Below are 13,239 nucleotides of genomic sequence, written 5' to 3' on the forward strand. Positions count from 1 at the left end.
AATAGGGAGTGCTCACTGGGAACACGATCTGGTGTTAAAAGGCACTAGTGTCAAATGGATCTGGTTCAAAGTCTCACTCCCTAGGCTACTGGGTGTATGCGTGTGTGCTTAGTCATGTCTGACTCTTTGCAGCCCTATGGACTGCACCCTTAAGTTAACTTCTATTCTTCAGTTTTCTCATCTATAAAATGGGAGCAATAGGAACATCCCTCTTTTAAACTTATTGTAAAGCTTATGGGATACAACACATGCAAAGCCCTTAGTACAAAACCTGGTGGGTGGTATTTCTTATACAGTGGCTGTTATTATTGTCTGTCTAGTAGTGTATATGACTCTTGGTCCCTCTGCCTTACAGGGCCCTGGATTTCTGCTACTTTTAACAACCCCCTGCAGTAGAAGGAAACCTTGGTGTGTTTTGGGCTGTAAATAGTGATTTCCAGTTACGAATCATGAGGATCCACAAAACAGGTTTTTCTTCTGCAAACAGCCTAGGGAGGGATATTAAAGATATTGGGGCAGGGCAAACCAGGTGGAAGAGAAGAGAGGGAGCAGATTTACTGTAGAGGGAGACAAGGAAGAGAAGCGGGAAGAGGGAGGCCAGACATCTGAGCTTAGAGATGGGCTCCACGTCCCCCACCTTGGCCCCAGCATGGCTGAGAGCTTGAAGGAAAAGTTAAAGCCAAATGAAGAAGGGAGTTGAGTGTGACAGGAGCATTTACCTCTGGAGGACTTGCGGCGTGGGGAGTCCCCTTTCTGGAGCTTGCTAGAACGGGAAGGACAGATGTGTGGGTAAGCACTGCCCCCTCTTTCAAGTGCGGCCCCTACCCAAGCCAGCAGAGGGGGCAGCTTACTAGAGCTTCGGGCCCAGCACAGGGACTTGCCCAGGCATGCAGGCAGAGTCAGACCTTCCAAGGAGACAGCAAGCAAGGTACAGCACCCAACCCAGCTGCCTCTGCATGGAGAGCCCTCTCTCTCTCTCTCCCTGGTGAAGTCCTAATCACCCTCTGAGACCCCAGCTCCAGGTCACATCCCCGTGAGGCATTCACCTTGTCCTACTGCCCCCCAACCCCTGTCCCAAGCAGAGGTGGGTCTTTGTCCTGTGGTGCCCTGAGCACTTTAGATAAGCATCTGCCACCCTATCCTCATGTCCCCTTGGTTCCCTCTCCCCATCAGAGCATGAAGACAGGACCCTGGTCCTGCTCCTCCCACTACTGCCGGAGCGTGTCATGTGGCAGATGCTCAGTATAGACAGCAGCTCCTGGGTGGCTGGGAATTAGCCACTTGGAGACCCATGGATTGGGTCCCCACTTGTAACTGGGGCTGGCAACCAGCCCCAGGGTCAAGGGCCTGGCAGACCAACGAGACAGTAAGATCACAGGAGGTCTGGCAGACCCCTTGGAGGGACAGGGTCTGCTATCATGATTAACTGAGGAGGATGCTTAACAATGTTTTCGAGTGAAAACTTGGATCCTTCCTTGGGGAAAACAGCAGCATGTGCCTCTCAGGAAAGCTGCAGCCAGACCCCAGCACCAGGAGGAGAAGTTATGAGCCCCCAGTGCAGCTGCACAGCAAGCAGGGTGGCTAGGCCCTGCTTTTGCACACTCTCAGGTAGTGGCACTTCTGTGTAAGTGGCGGTGCTCCCAGCCAGGCTGCTCCCTGGGCTGTGTGCCTCTGCCAAGGGTGGGAAGCATGTGGTGAATCTCCTAGAGGCTTCTGTCCATTCCAGAGACACATGGGTCACCTAGGGGCTTAGTGTGTGGTCAAGGTTAGGTCCAAGTCAGTGATATCTGTAAGGGGTCAGCATGGGGTGAGGTCAGAGGTCAGTTCAGTTCTCTATGCACAGGGGATGAAGCTGCCATCCGACTCCCCTCAGCTGAGGTCAGCCACCAGGATGTGAGAGCTTCCTCATGGTTTCGCTGCAGGCCTGAAGAGGTGGATGCACTCTCCCTGGGTAACTCACCCCCTGCACCCATGGGTGCTGAAGAACTTGGGCAGCGCTCAGTCTCTGCTTCGCATCTCGGACCAGGAGCTTGGAGATGAGGTCTTTGGCCTCGTTGGAGATGTGAGCCCAGTCCTTGTCAGGAAACTCATACTTGCCTTTCTGGATGCTCTCAAACAGCTTGTTCTAGGTAAAGAAGATTCCTCCTGAGGCCATAGCAGCCAGGGGGTGGGCAGGGTGTACCTGTCATGGTCTGATCATATGGATCCAATCGCCCTCAGCTGCAGGTGCAGCTGGTGGCCCGGGTAATTCCCGCCAGGGCTCCTTCCCCAGCCCCTCCCCTCCCCTGAATTGTCAAACTGCACAGAACACGCTGGGTGGGTGCGATGGCTATACTACTTGGGCGGCCGGGTGGGCGGCTAGTGAGGAACGAGCAACCAGAGAATAGCGCCCAGTTCCTCAGCCCTCCGTCCAGATCCCTGGGCTCCTCTCCCCCCCACCATCATCCTTATCCATCCTCCTCCTCCCTCGACATATGCAGCTGTTACAAACCTCCTGTCTTCAATCGTCTTGTTCCTTCTACTTGCATTTTGTGCCTCTCCTCCCCTGGGGCCAGACTCTGCCCCTAAGACTCACTCAGCTCAGGAGTGATCTTCTCTAACAACCTCCCCTGAACTCCTCAGTGGCTAAGGGCCTGATTATCTCCATCTCACCTGATGGCTGCCCTTGGCCAGAGAGGGACAGGGCACGATCCACCTGCTTCCGGATCAGGCACAAGCACCGAGCCCTGTCCTGCTTGGCCTCCCACAACCCCTGACCCCGCAGCAGGCCCTGGGCTCACCTGGCACACTGTGCAGACCTCTCCCCGGTCCCAGCCACAGTCAGCCCCACAGTGACCCACAAAGGGCGGGTAGCCGCTCAGCATGATGTAGAGGACCACGCCCAGGCTCCACAGGTCACAGCGCTTGTCGTAAAAAGTGGCCTCGTCCGTGAAGACCTCCACCACCTCGGGGGCCATGTACTCTGCAGAGCCGCACTGTGGGGGCCAGACATGGGGAAGAGGGAATGGCAGAGAAGAGACGGGCTCAGTCCAGGGAGAGGACTGTGATGGGACTTGAGCGAGAGGATGGAGTTGCAGAGGAAGAAGCTGTCAGGAAAGTCAGCCAGAGAGCTTGCTAGGTGCCACCAAGGCACTTAGAAAAGCTGGGTCACTGGACATTTGACACCTGAGTCCTAGCATTCTCTATGATCCACAGCCCGGTTAGTTCCAGGTCACCCCTATGATCTTCTCAGGTATGCAGTATGCAGAGACCCTTGGTCAAGAAGCTCCAGGCATCTCTCCCTGCACTGGCTCTCCGCACACAGTCACACAGTGAGCAGGTACTGCCATGTCCCGGGAGCATAGCTCTCAGAAGACGGCCAATTCCATAAAGCAAGGATTTCTTCAAGTGAAGTCCTGCCAAACCTCCCTGCTAGCTTTGAGCATTCTGTAAGAATTTAGAATTAAGACACCATCAAAGCTAGGAGAGCTCTTAGAACAAAGCCAATCTCCTCAGGTCTCCCATTTACGGAGGTGAAACCAAGGACTAGAATGGGACGGGGGTTTGTTCAATACATCAGTAGCAAACTAGGACAAGAAACCAGGATTCCTTCCTCCCATCCTTGCACAGAAAGCTGCTGATAAAAACAAAATAAATTCCTTTTACTCCCCTCTTCATTATTGCAGGCTCACTGGGAGACAACCCTCCTCCCAACTCCCAACATACAAAACTAATTTGGTGGGAAGATGGCGAGTGCAGAAAGGACATTTTCTTTGTTATTGGCAATTAGAGTTAATGACTTTGAAAACAGGGTACCTCAGTGTGGTAGAAGCTAATACAGAAACATCTCTAATAATGTTGCTTAGGATGAGACACGGGCATATTTAATCACAAGTCTTAAAAAAACATTATAAGGAAAACTCACTTATGAAGCATGCAGATCTCAAAAGAACTATATAATAATTAGAGTATAGCCAGTATGTACAAGACATGTCTGAGGAAGAAATAGCTTCCAGCAGCCCATCTGGGGAGGAAATGGGAAGTGAGAGAAGCAACAGGATAACTTGGCCAGGCTTACGTGCAGAGAGTCTGGACCTCTCAGTTCTCACCACACCACAGAGACATTCCTCATCCTCACCACAAAGTGGATGTGCCCCAACTCTGTGGTGGGAATGGGAGCTGTCCACACGCCATGAGCAAAAGGGTGGGCCTGGGAGTAGTGCCTGTCACCTGGGACAGGGGTCAGGACTCAGCCAGTTCTTATAGATACAACTTGTCTCCTCATTAGCAGTGCACCCATCCCAAACTAAAAGCTCCAATGTCAGTTTCATTGAGTAGGGGAGGGGTGGGGGATTGGGGGTGGTTATCAAGACAAGAAGTCAGGCTAAGCAACTTAGGTAGCAGTAGATACACTTGGTTTCCCTTCCCCAGCCCTCAGTCTGTCTCCAGAGCTTTGGGGACAGGAGCTCAGGAGAGGGCACAGGTGCCCGGCCATACATACTGGAGTAGTCAGCTCTGGTGTGGTTATGGGGGTGCAGGAGTTGTTCAATTTCACCCCACTGCCCAAGTCAAAGTCACAGATCTTCACTGGAGACACCTGAGAAGGAGAGCAGGAAGCAAAGTTACAAAGAGGAGCAACCGAAGAGCATGAGGAGACAGCATGTGTGGGTACAGTCATGCGGCCGCCACACTGGAGCCCAGCTTTACCTGCGGTCATTTTCCCCTCCTTGAGTGAACTAGAGATCACCTGAGCGTCTGTCCTAAGGTGTCCTCTTCCCCGTGCTCTTTCCTTATTTCCTGACTAGGGGAAAATGTGTGTACCACCTGGGGTCAGACTGTTGTGGACTTGCTAGAAGACAGGAGCAAACCTATGGACTTCCTGCCAACAGTGCAGGCTGCAACTCAGAAGTTAAGAGAACTTAGTATGTGTCCCCTAAGTATGAACTATCCCTTGTAGCTCATTCACTGCAGGGCAAAGGAGTTTTGCACAAAACCCTTGACCACTTCAGGTGGCTTGGGGTGACTGACCAGGTTTTGCTTGCTTGGGGCTTTGTTGATTTAAGCATTGAAAGTTCTATGTTCCAGGAAATCCCTCAGGCTAGGAGGGCTGGTCATTCTGGGCAGCAGCAATGTAGCAGCCCAGCTCCCCTAGACTGGACACTGCACCTCAGGCGGCAAACGGCACAGATCATCTCTGCAGCCACGTGAGGCCACTGTGCACACACGTGGTGTGGGAATGGTCTGCGAGGTGGAAGCAGCACAGTGGGTGAGTCAAAGTGCCAGTCCTCACTCACTATTTGCCTGCTATGCCTTCTCCCCTCCCTTCCTTGGCTCTCCCTTATAGTCTACCCTTCCCCTTTTCCTTTTCACTTAGTTTCTCTTGTGGTTAAAATACTGGGTTGGCCACGAAGTTCATTTAACCCAAATGAACTTTGTGGCCAATCCAATATATATAATATAAATTTTAACTATTTTTAAGTTTACAATTCAGTAGCATTAATTATACTCATACTGTTGTGCAACCATTACCAGTGTCTTTCCAAAACCCTCACATCACTTCAAACTGAAACTCTGTATACATTAAGCAATAAATTATTCCCCCTCTCTCCAGCCTTAGTAACATCTAACCTACTTTCTGTCTCTATGAATTTGCCTATTCCAGATATTTCATTAAATGGAATCACACAAAATTTGTCCTTTTGTGTCCAGATGGTTCATCCAAGTGGTAGCATGTGTCAGAATATCATTCCGTTTTACAGGTGAACAATATTCCAATTGTATGGATATACCACATTTTGTTCACCCATTCATCTGTTGATGGGCACTTGGATTGTTTCCAGCTCTGGCTATTGTGATTAGTGCTGCTATGAACACTGGTGTTCAAGTCTCTGTTTTCAACCCTTTTAGGTATATACACAGGTGTGAAATTGCTGAGTGTTACGGTAATGCTATGCTTAGCTTTTTGAAGAACTGCCAAACTTTTTCACAGTGGTTGCACCATTTTCACTCTCACCAGCAATGGGCAAGAGTTCCAATTTCCCTACATACGCATCAATATCAGGTAAGGCTTTATGGGGGTCCTTGCTGCAGCAAGGGGGAGCAAAAACAAGCAACAAATTCTCCTGTTTACTCACCCCCAAGGGCATGGTGAGCTTGTTCCCTAACGGGGTGAAGGTAGGACGTGTGTCCAGGAGTCAGGCAGGAGAGGTGGCTTAAGTGGTTTTGTTTACCTCTTAGGTGGCATCTCATCAACACTTTTTATTTTCTGTTTTCTGTATTATAACCATCCTAGTAGATGTGAGGTGGTATCTCACTGTGGTTTTGATTTGCATTTCCCTGATGACTAAGGGTTAGAAGAAGCACAAGCTGGAATCAAGATTGCTGGGAGAAATATCAATAACCTCAGATATGCAGATGACACCACCCTTCTGGCAGAAAGTGAAGAGGAACTAAAAAGCCTCTTGATGAAAGTGAAAGAGGAGAGTGAAAAAGTTGGCTTAAAGCTCAACATTCAGAAAATGAAGATCATGGCATCTGGTCCCATCACTTCCTGGGAAATAGATGGGGAAACAGTGGAAACAGTGTCAGTCTTTATTTTTTTGGGCTCCAAAATCACTGCAGATGGTGACTGCAGCCATGAAATTAAAAGACACTTACTCCTTGGAAGGACAGTTATGACCAACCTAGATAACATACTGAAAAGCAGAGATGTTACTTTGCCAACAAAGGTCCGTCTAGTCAAGGCTATGGTTTTTCCAGTGGTCATGAATGGATGTGAGAGTTGGACTGTGAAGAAAGCTGAGCGCCAAAAATTGATGCTTTTGAACTGTGCTGTTGGAGAAGACTCTTGAGAGTCCTTTGGACTGCAAGGAGATCCAACCAGTCCATCCTAAAGGAGATCAGGCCTGGGTGTTCATTGGAAGGACTGATGCTGAAGCTGAAACTCCAATACTTTGGCCACCTCATGCGAAGAGCTGACTCACTGGAAAAGACCCTGATGCTGGGAGGGATTGGGGGCAGGAGGAGAAGGGGACGACAGAGGATGAGATGGCTGGATGGCATCACTGACTCGATGGACATGAATTTGAGTGAACTTTGGGAGTTGGTGATGGACAGGGAGGCCTGGTGTGCTGCGATTCACGGGGTTGCAAAGAGTCGGACACAACTGAGTGACTGAACTGAACTGATGACTAAGGATGTTGAACATCTTTTCTTACTGGCCATTTGTATACCTTCTTTGGAGAAATGTCTTTTCAAGTTCTTTGCTCATTTTTTAATTACATTGTCTTTTTGATGTTGAGTTTTAGAAGTTCTTTACATATTTTGGATATTAAATCCTTATCAGATATGTGATTTGCAATATTTTCTCCCATTTGTGGGTTGCTTTTTCACTTTCTTGATGATGTCATTTGACACTTAGTCTCTTTTAATTTTCATTTTTCAACCATAAAAAGGGGCAACAAACCTGTGTTATGAAGATCAAATGAAACAAAGGATACAAAAGTACACTGTAAATCAGAGGTGCTATGACAGAGTGGTTCAGAGCTCCAGTGGAGTCCGGGATCAGACTACCTTAGCTTTAATCTCTGAAAGTGTTAGTTGCTTAGTCATGTCTGACTCTTTGTGACCCCACAGACTGTAGCCCACTAGGCTTCTCTGTTCATTGAATTTTCCAGGCAAGAATATTGGAGTGGGTTGCCATTCTCTTCTCCAAGTTTTAATTTCTGCTACTTATCAACTGAGTGACTTTGGGCAATTTCTTACTCTATCTAAACTTCAGTTTCCTCATCTCCACAAAATGAAAATAATAGTATCTACCTCATGAGATTTTATAAAAACTAGGTGAAATAAGTGTAAGTGCCTGGCGCAATGTAAGTACTCAAAAAATGTTAAACATAATTATTAATATTAACCATAATTATAATCATGATAAATTATAGTTTTATGCCAGAGCAATGGACAGGAAGCCACAAGCTCTTATTTGAGTGAATTTATTTCTATCTCCCACAAAAGCATTCTAGTAGCAGGCTGATTCACATGTTCCCTCACAGTCATTCCTTATTTATGAGCTCTCTCCGAATCCATTCCAAGACACGTGTATCGTGAATATGTACATGTATACACACAGAGCGAGGAATGTGGGCCATCAAAATAACCCATGCTTAAACTCTCCTAACAAAGAATCTGTCAAATTCACATATGCTTATGGAAATGCAAACACTTCCATTTAGTAACAGCTTAAGATAAAGATTAAAATAGGTTGCATTTGGGGACTTCCTTGGTGGTCCAGTGGTTAAGAATCTGCCTGCAAATGAACATGGGTTCAATCCCTGGTCCAGAAACTAAGATCCCATATGCAGTGGGGCAACTAAGCCCACACACAGCAAACCACCAAGGCCGTGAGCCAGCACAGCCAAAAATAGGTAAATAAATCCAATAGCTTAAAAAGAATAGGTTGCATTTGTTCAACACCAAGTATAAATGTCTTCTTTTTAATGGGTACCTTTGGAAATAAAAATGGAAGCAGAAACCCTTTTTAAGAACTTGCTTCCTAACTGTAGCTTGTAGTGGTAGACGATAGCAGGCATACATTCTATAACATAAACGTCATTCACAAGCCAAGATTTGCTTGATATAAGATCGAATTGTTGTTTGACTCACATCTACTGCTCTAAACGTAGGTGCAGTGGACTAGAAAACAATCACTGTGTTTAGGTCTCATACATTTTACAAATTCTTAGGTTTACGGCAACTTGCTCATAAAGAACACAGAAGGGCCCAGGACTAGCCCTGCCTGGGACGTAGAAACACTACATATTAGGATAAGACTCTCACGTGTCTGTAACAGTCAGTTCAACTGAGGCTGAGAGAGCCGCTGATGATTTACACTGAAAGTAAGGATGGCTTCCCTGCATCTGTGTCAACTGTGACACCCCAAATCAGGCCCCAGGTACCTTTTCTGGAGATTCACACAGTATATTTTCTGGCTTCAGATCACGATGAGCAATGCCTGAAATGACAAAGAACAAAGAAATGGTTAACATATACACACAATTATCAAACATTCCACACACAATTAATTTTTTCCAAATGCTGTTGTTCGCAGATTAATTCCCAATTATGGTACATTAAAAAATCAACGAGCTACAGGAGTCAGAAGTAACCAGAGACACAAACAGAAAGCCCAGTTGATTCTGCAAGTTCTTCTGAAGCAGAAGCTTTAGAAGTCTGGCAGGGATAAGAAAGGCTAAATGAATCCCAGCTAGCCCACCTCTCAGCACTGCACTGCCAACCCTGAGTAAGCAGCCTAATACGAACCAGAGCAAAGAGCCCTCCAAACAGCCCTGCTTGGAACAGCAGTGAAGAAATAATTAGTGTCTTGTTTAAGAGCATCTCAGGGGGCTGGAACTACTTTACCTCATTTCTTATTGTGTGGCCAACTTAAAAAAAAAAGATTCCTTCAGTAGGACTCCCTGAATATTCAGAGGATTGAGAGTTAGTTAACAAATCTCCCAAAGCTTGTCTGACTCCCTTCTTACTTGCTCTGCATGTAGAAGACAGTCCTATCAGAAGGTCAGCAAGGACTGCTCTGGCCCAAGGGTGCTGTTCTTAAGAACCTCCCCTGTATTTTAGGCTTCCCTGGTGGCTCAGTGGAAAGAATCTGCCTGCCCCGACTCCAGTACTCTTGCCCGGAAATTCCCATGGACGGAGGAGCCTGGTGGGCTCCAGTCCATGGGGTCGCTAGGAGTTGGGCCCGACTGAGCACCTTCACTTTCACTTTTCACTTTCATGCATTGGAGAAGGAAATGGCAACCCACTCCGGTGTTCTTGCCTGGAGAATCCCAGGGACGGGGGAGCCTGGTGGGCTGCCATCTATGGGGTTGCACAGAGTCGGACACGACTGAAGCGACTTAGCAGCAGCAGCAGCCAATACAGCAGACATGGGTTCAATCCCTGGATTGGGAAGATCTCCCCTGGAGAGGAAACAACAACCCACTCCAGTATTCCTGCCTGAATAAGACCGTGGACAAAGGAGCCTGGCGGGCTAGTCCCCATGGGGTCAAAAAGGAGTAGGATGCGACTTAGGGACTAAACAACAACAATCCCTGCATTTTGGTTAGACCTCCTTGAAGGAGACTACAGGTAGCAGCTTACACGAGGCATTAAAAGCTGCTGACTTGGCCAACAAGGCATCTGAGGGTAAACCATATTCTAACCAAAGACACTGACAAAGACTCATGGCCATGGTATTTTAGTGCTGGACTAAGAAATCTCCCATTCCTTTTTCCTCCTGCAGAGTATATGGTGCAAAGATAGAAGAGCCGTAAAATAGAGTAAAAGTCCAACAGCTACTGCTTGGAAGTACTGGGAAGCAGCAGAGGATGCATGGAATAATGGAGAACAGCAGACTCTGCTTCACTATACCTCCCTTGCTGATGAACTTTGCCGGCAGCCCTCTGGCTTACTGGCAGGAGGAAGAGGTCCAGCCCACCGGACGCTCTTCACTAGGGAGGAAGAACCTAAGCTCCAGCAGGCTAAGTAACTTCATCAGTCACCTAATTGAATGAGAACCCAGAGCAACTCAGTCCAGGCTGCACAAATTGAGCCAGGCTGCAGCTTGCTGCACTAAAAGTGAAAGATATTTTCCATTACAGCAAGTGCTCCCACAGAAGGATCACAAGCCACACATGGAGCCTTACTCTTCAAATAGATGCCTGTGGCCCCGTCATCCCCCGGCCTGAGAACTAAGAGTCAGGCGATAATAATGGGCCTGCCTTGGTGAGCACACCGGCCATCGAGCTGCTTCAGTTCATTTCCCAGAGGTTGAGCTGCACTGTGTCCAGTATTTAACAGTATGGAACTTGTTTCAGGCTGACCCATTCTAGCCCAATTCATCTTTCAGGTGTGAAGTTATTTAGAAAACAGCCAAGTTCAGCTGCAAATCGTTTTTCATCCCCTCCAACTTCTAGTCACATGGGCAGCTGGCCATCTAGATGTTAACCAGCTCACTTCAGAACTCCTAAGACACCACCAGCCTCTGGTCCCTGTAGTGCATTCTGGTGAAAATAAATAAATAAATAAGAAATAAAACCACCTTTACCCCCCTCCAAGGTATGGATCTTGTAAAAAGCGTGACCCAGTTTTGCAATCTACCGAGGCTGCTTGGAGAGCAGTTGTAAATCTCTGTCAGGCAGGTGTTACGTACATGCATCCCAGCTTTCAGAAACAGAACTACTGCTATTCATCATGTTGTGCAAAGTACGGATGCCCCCTTCTAGGAATTTTCATCCCATGTGCAAGTCAGGCCCCTAGCGTGGGCATGGAGCAGTTTCCTCAGGCCCCAGAGGAAGTGAGGTGGATCAGTGAGCCTCCCCTCCTGCACACGCCTCACCAGCTGCACTGTATCACCGGCACAAAGCAGGATGCAGGAGCACCATGGCTGCAAGTGGACCTAAGCACTCCTGACCAACGAGCCTGGCCACTGTCACAGAAGTGAAAGGAGCAGAACTAAACCTCAAAGTATGCGTTCCACCCCCACCCCCAGAAGGCAGGATACTTTTCTTTAAGGAATTAGTATAAAGAGGAAAAATGCTGCCTGCCTGGTGGGGGTGGAGGGTAGAGGAAATATTTTTGAAGAACTACTGTGTGCCAAAAAAGCAAAATGGCTGTCTGGGGAGGCCTTACAAATAGCTGTGAAAAGAAGAGAAGCGAAAAGCAAAGGAGAAAAGGAAAGATATAAGCATCTGAAGGCAGAGTTCCAAAGAACAGCAAGGAGAGACAAGAAAGCCTTCCTCAGCGATCAACGCAAAGAAATAGAGGAAAACAACAGAATGGGAAAGACTAGAGATGTCTTCAAGAAAAGTAGAGATACCAAGGGAACATTTCATGCAAAGATGGGCTCCATAAAGGACAGAAATGGTATGGACCTAACAGAAGCAGAAGATATTAAGAAGAGGTGGCAAGAATACACCGAACTGTACAAAAAAGATCTTCACAACCCAGATAATCATGATGGTGTAATCACTCATCTAGAGCCAGACATCCTAGAATGTGAAGTCAAGTGGGCCTTAGAAAGCATCACTACGAACAAAGCTAATGGAGGTGATGGAATTCCAGTTGAGCTATTTCAAACCCTGAAAGATGATGCTGTGAAAGTGTTGCACTCAATATGCCAGCAAATTTGGAAAACTCAGCAGTGGCCACAGGACTGGAAAAGGTCAGTTTTCATTCCGATCCCAAAGGAAGGCAATGCCAAAGAATGCTCAAACTACCGCACAATTGCACTCATCTCACATGCTAGTAAAGTAATGATCAAAATTCTCCAAGCCAGGCTTCAGCAATACATGAACCGTGAACTTCCTGATGTTCAAGCTGGTTTTAGAAAAGGCAGAGGAACCAGAGATCAAATTGCCAACATCTGCTGGATCATGGAAAAAGCAAAAGTTCCAGAAAAACATCTATTTCTGCTTTATTGACTATGCCAAAGCCTTTGACTGTGTAGATCACAATAAACTGTGGAAAATTCTGAAAGAGATGGGAATACCAGACCACCTGACCTGCCTCCTGAGAAATCTGTATGCAGGTCAGGAAGCAACAGTTAGAACTGGACATGGAACAACAGACTGGTTCCAAATAGGAAAAGGAGTATGTCAAGGCTGTATATTGTCACCCTGCTTATTTAACTTCTATGCAGAGTACATTATGAGAAACACTGGACTGGAAGAAACACAAGCTGGAATCAAGATTGCTGGGAGAAATATCAATAACCTCAGATATGCAGATGACACCACCCTTATGGCAGAAAGTGAAGAGGAACTCAAAAGCCTCTTGATGAAAGTGAAAGAGGAGAGTGAAAAAGTTGGCTTAAAGCTCAACATTCAGAAAACAAAGATCATGGCATCCGGTCCCATCACTTCATGGGAAATAGATGGGGAAACAGTGGAAACAGTGTCAGACTTTATTTTTTTGGGCTCCAAAATCACTGCAGATGGTGACTGCAGCCATGAAATTAAAAGACGCTTACTCCTTGGAAGCAAAGTTATGACCAACCTAGATAGCATATTCAAACGCAGAGACATTACTTTGCCAACAAAGGTCCGTCTAGTCAAGGCTATGGTTTTTCCTGTGGTCATGTATGGATGTGAGAGTTGGACTGTGAAGAAGGCTGAGTGCTGAAGAATTGATGCTTTTGAAGTGTGGTGTTGGAGAAGACTCTTGAGAGTCCCTTGGACTGCAAGGAGATCCATCCAGTCCATTCTG

General features: G+C 47.2%; 1 protein-coding gene across 19 annotated transcripts in view; it reads right to left on the bottom strand.

Annotated features, from left to right (window-relative positions):
• Positions 1 to 13,239, bottom strand: part of MKNK1 (MAPK interacting serine/threonine kinase 1) — a 45,817-nt gene that overhangs the window by 1,937 nt on the left and 30,641 nt on the right. For 11 of the 19 annotated variants that reach the window (XM_086386907.1, XM_086386835.1, XM_086386814.1 and 8 more), the window contains 5 exons: positions 8,934 to 8,989; positions 4,481 to 4,576; positions 2,781 to 2,975; positions 1,961 to 2,125; positions 720 to 763 (listed from right to left, as the gene is read on the bottom strand). In XM_086386907.1, coding sequence (XP_086243033.1) covers positions 720 to 763; positions 1,961 to 2,125; positions 2,781 to 2,975; positions 4,481 to 4,576; positions 8,934 to 8,989 — 556 coding nt within the window. The remainder of the gene's footprint in view (positions 1 to 719; positions 764 to 1,960; positions 2,126 to 2,780; positions 2,976 to 4,480; positions 4,577 to 8,933; positions 8,990 to 13,239) is intronic. The other 8 variants (XM_086386882.1, XM_086386875.1, XM_086386865.1 and 5 more) reach the window with 2 other exon arrangements.

This window comes from Bos grunniens, chromosome 3, assembly GCF_055505025.1.
Source record: "Bos grunniens cultivar Pamir isolate PY7600 chromosome 3, Bosgru_T2T1.0, whole genome shotgun sequence".
NCBI classification, from domain to species: Eukaryota; Metazoa; Chordata; class Mammalia; order Artiodactyla; family Bovidae; genus Bos; species Bos grunniens.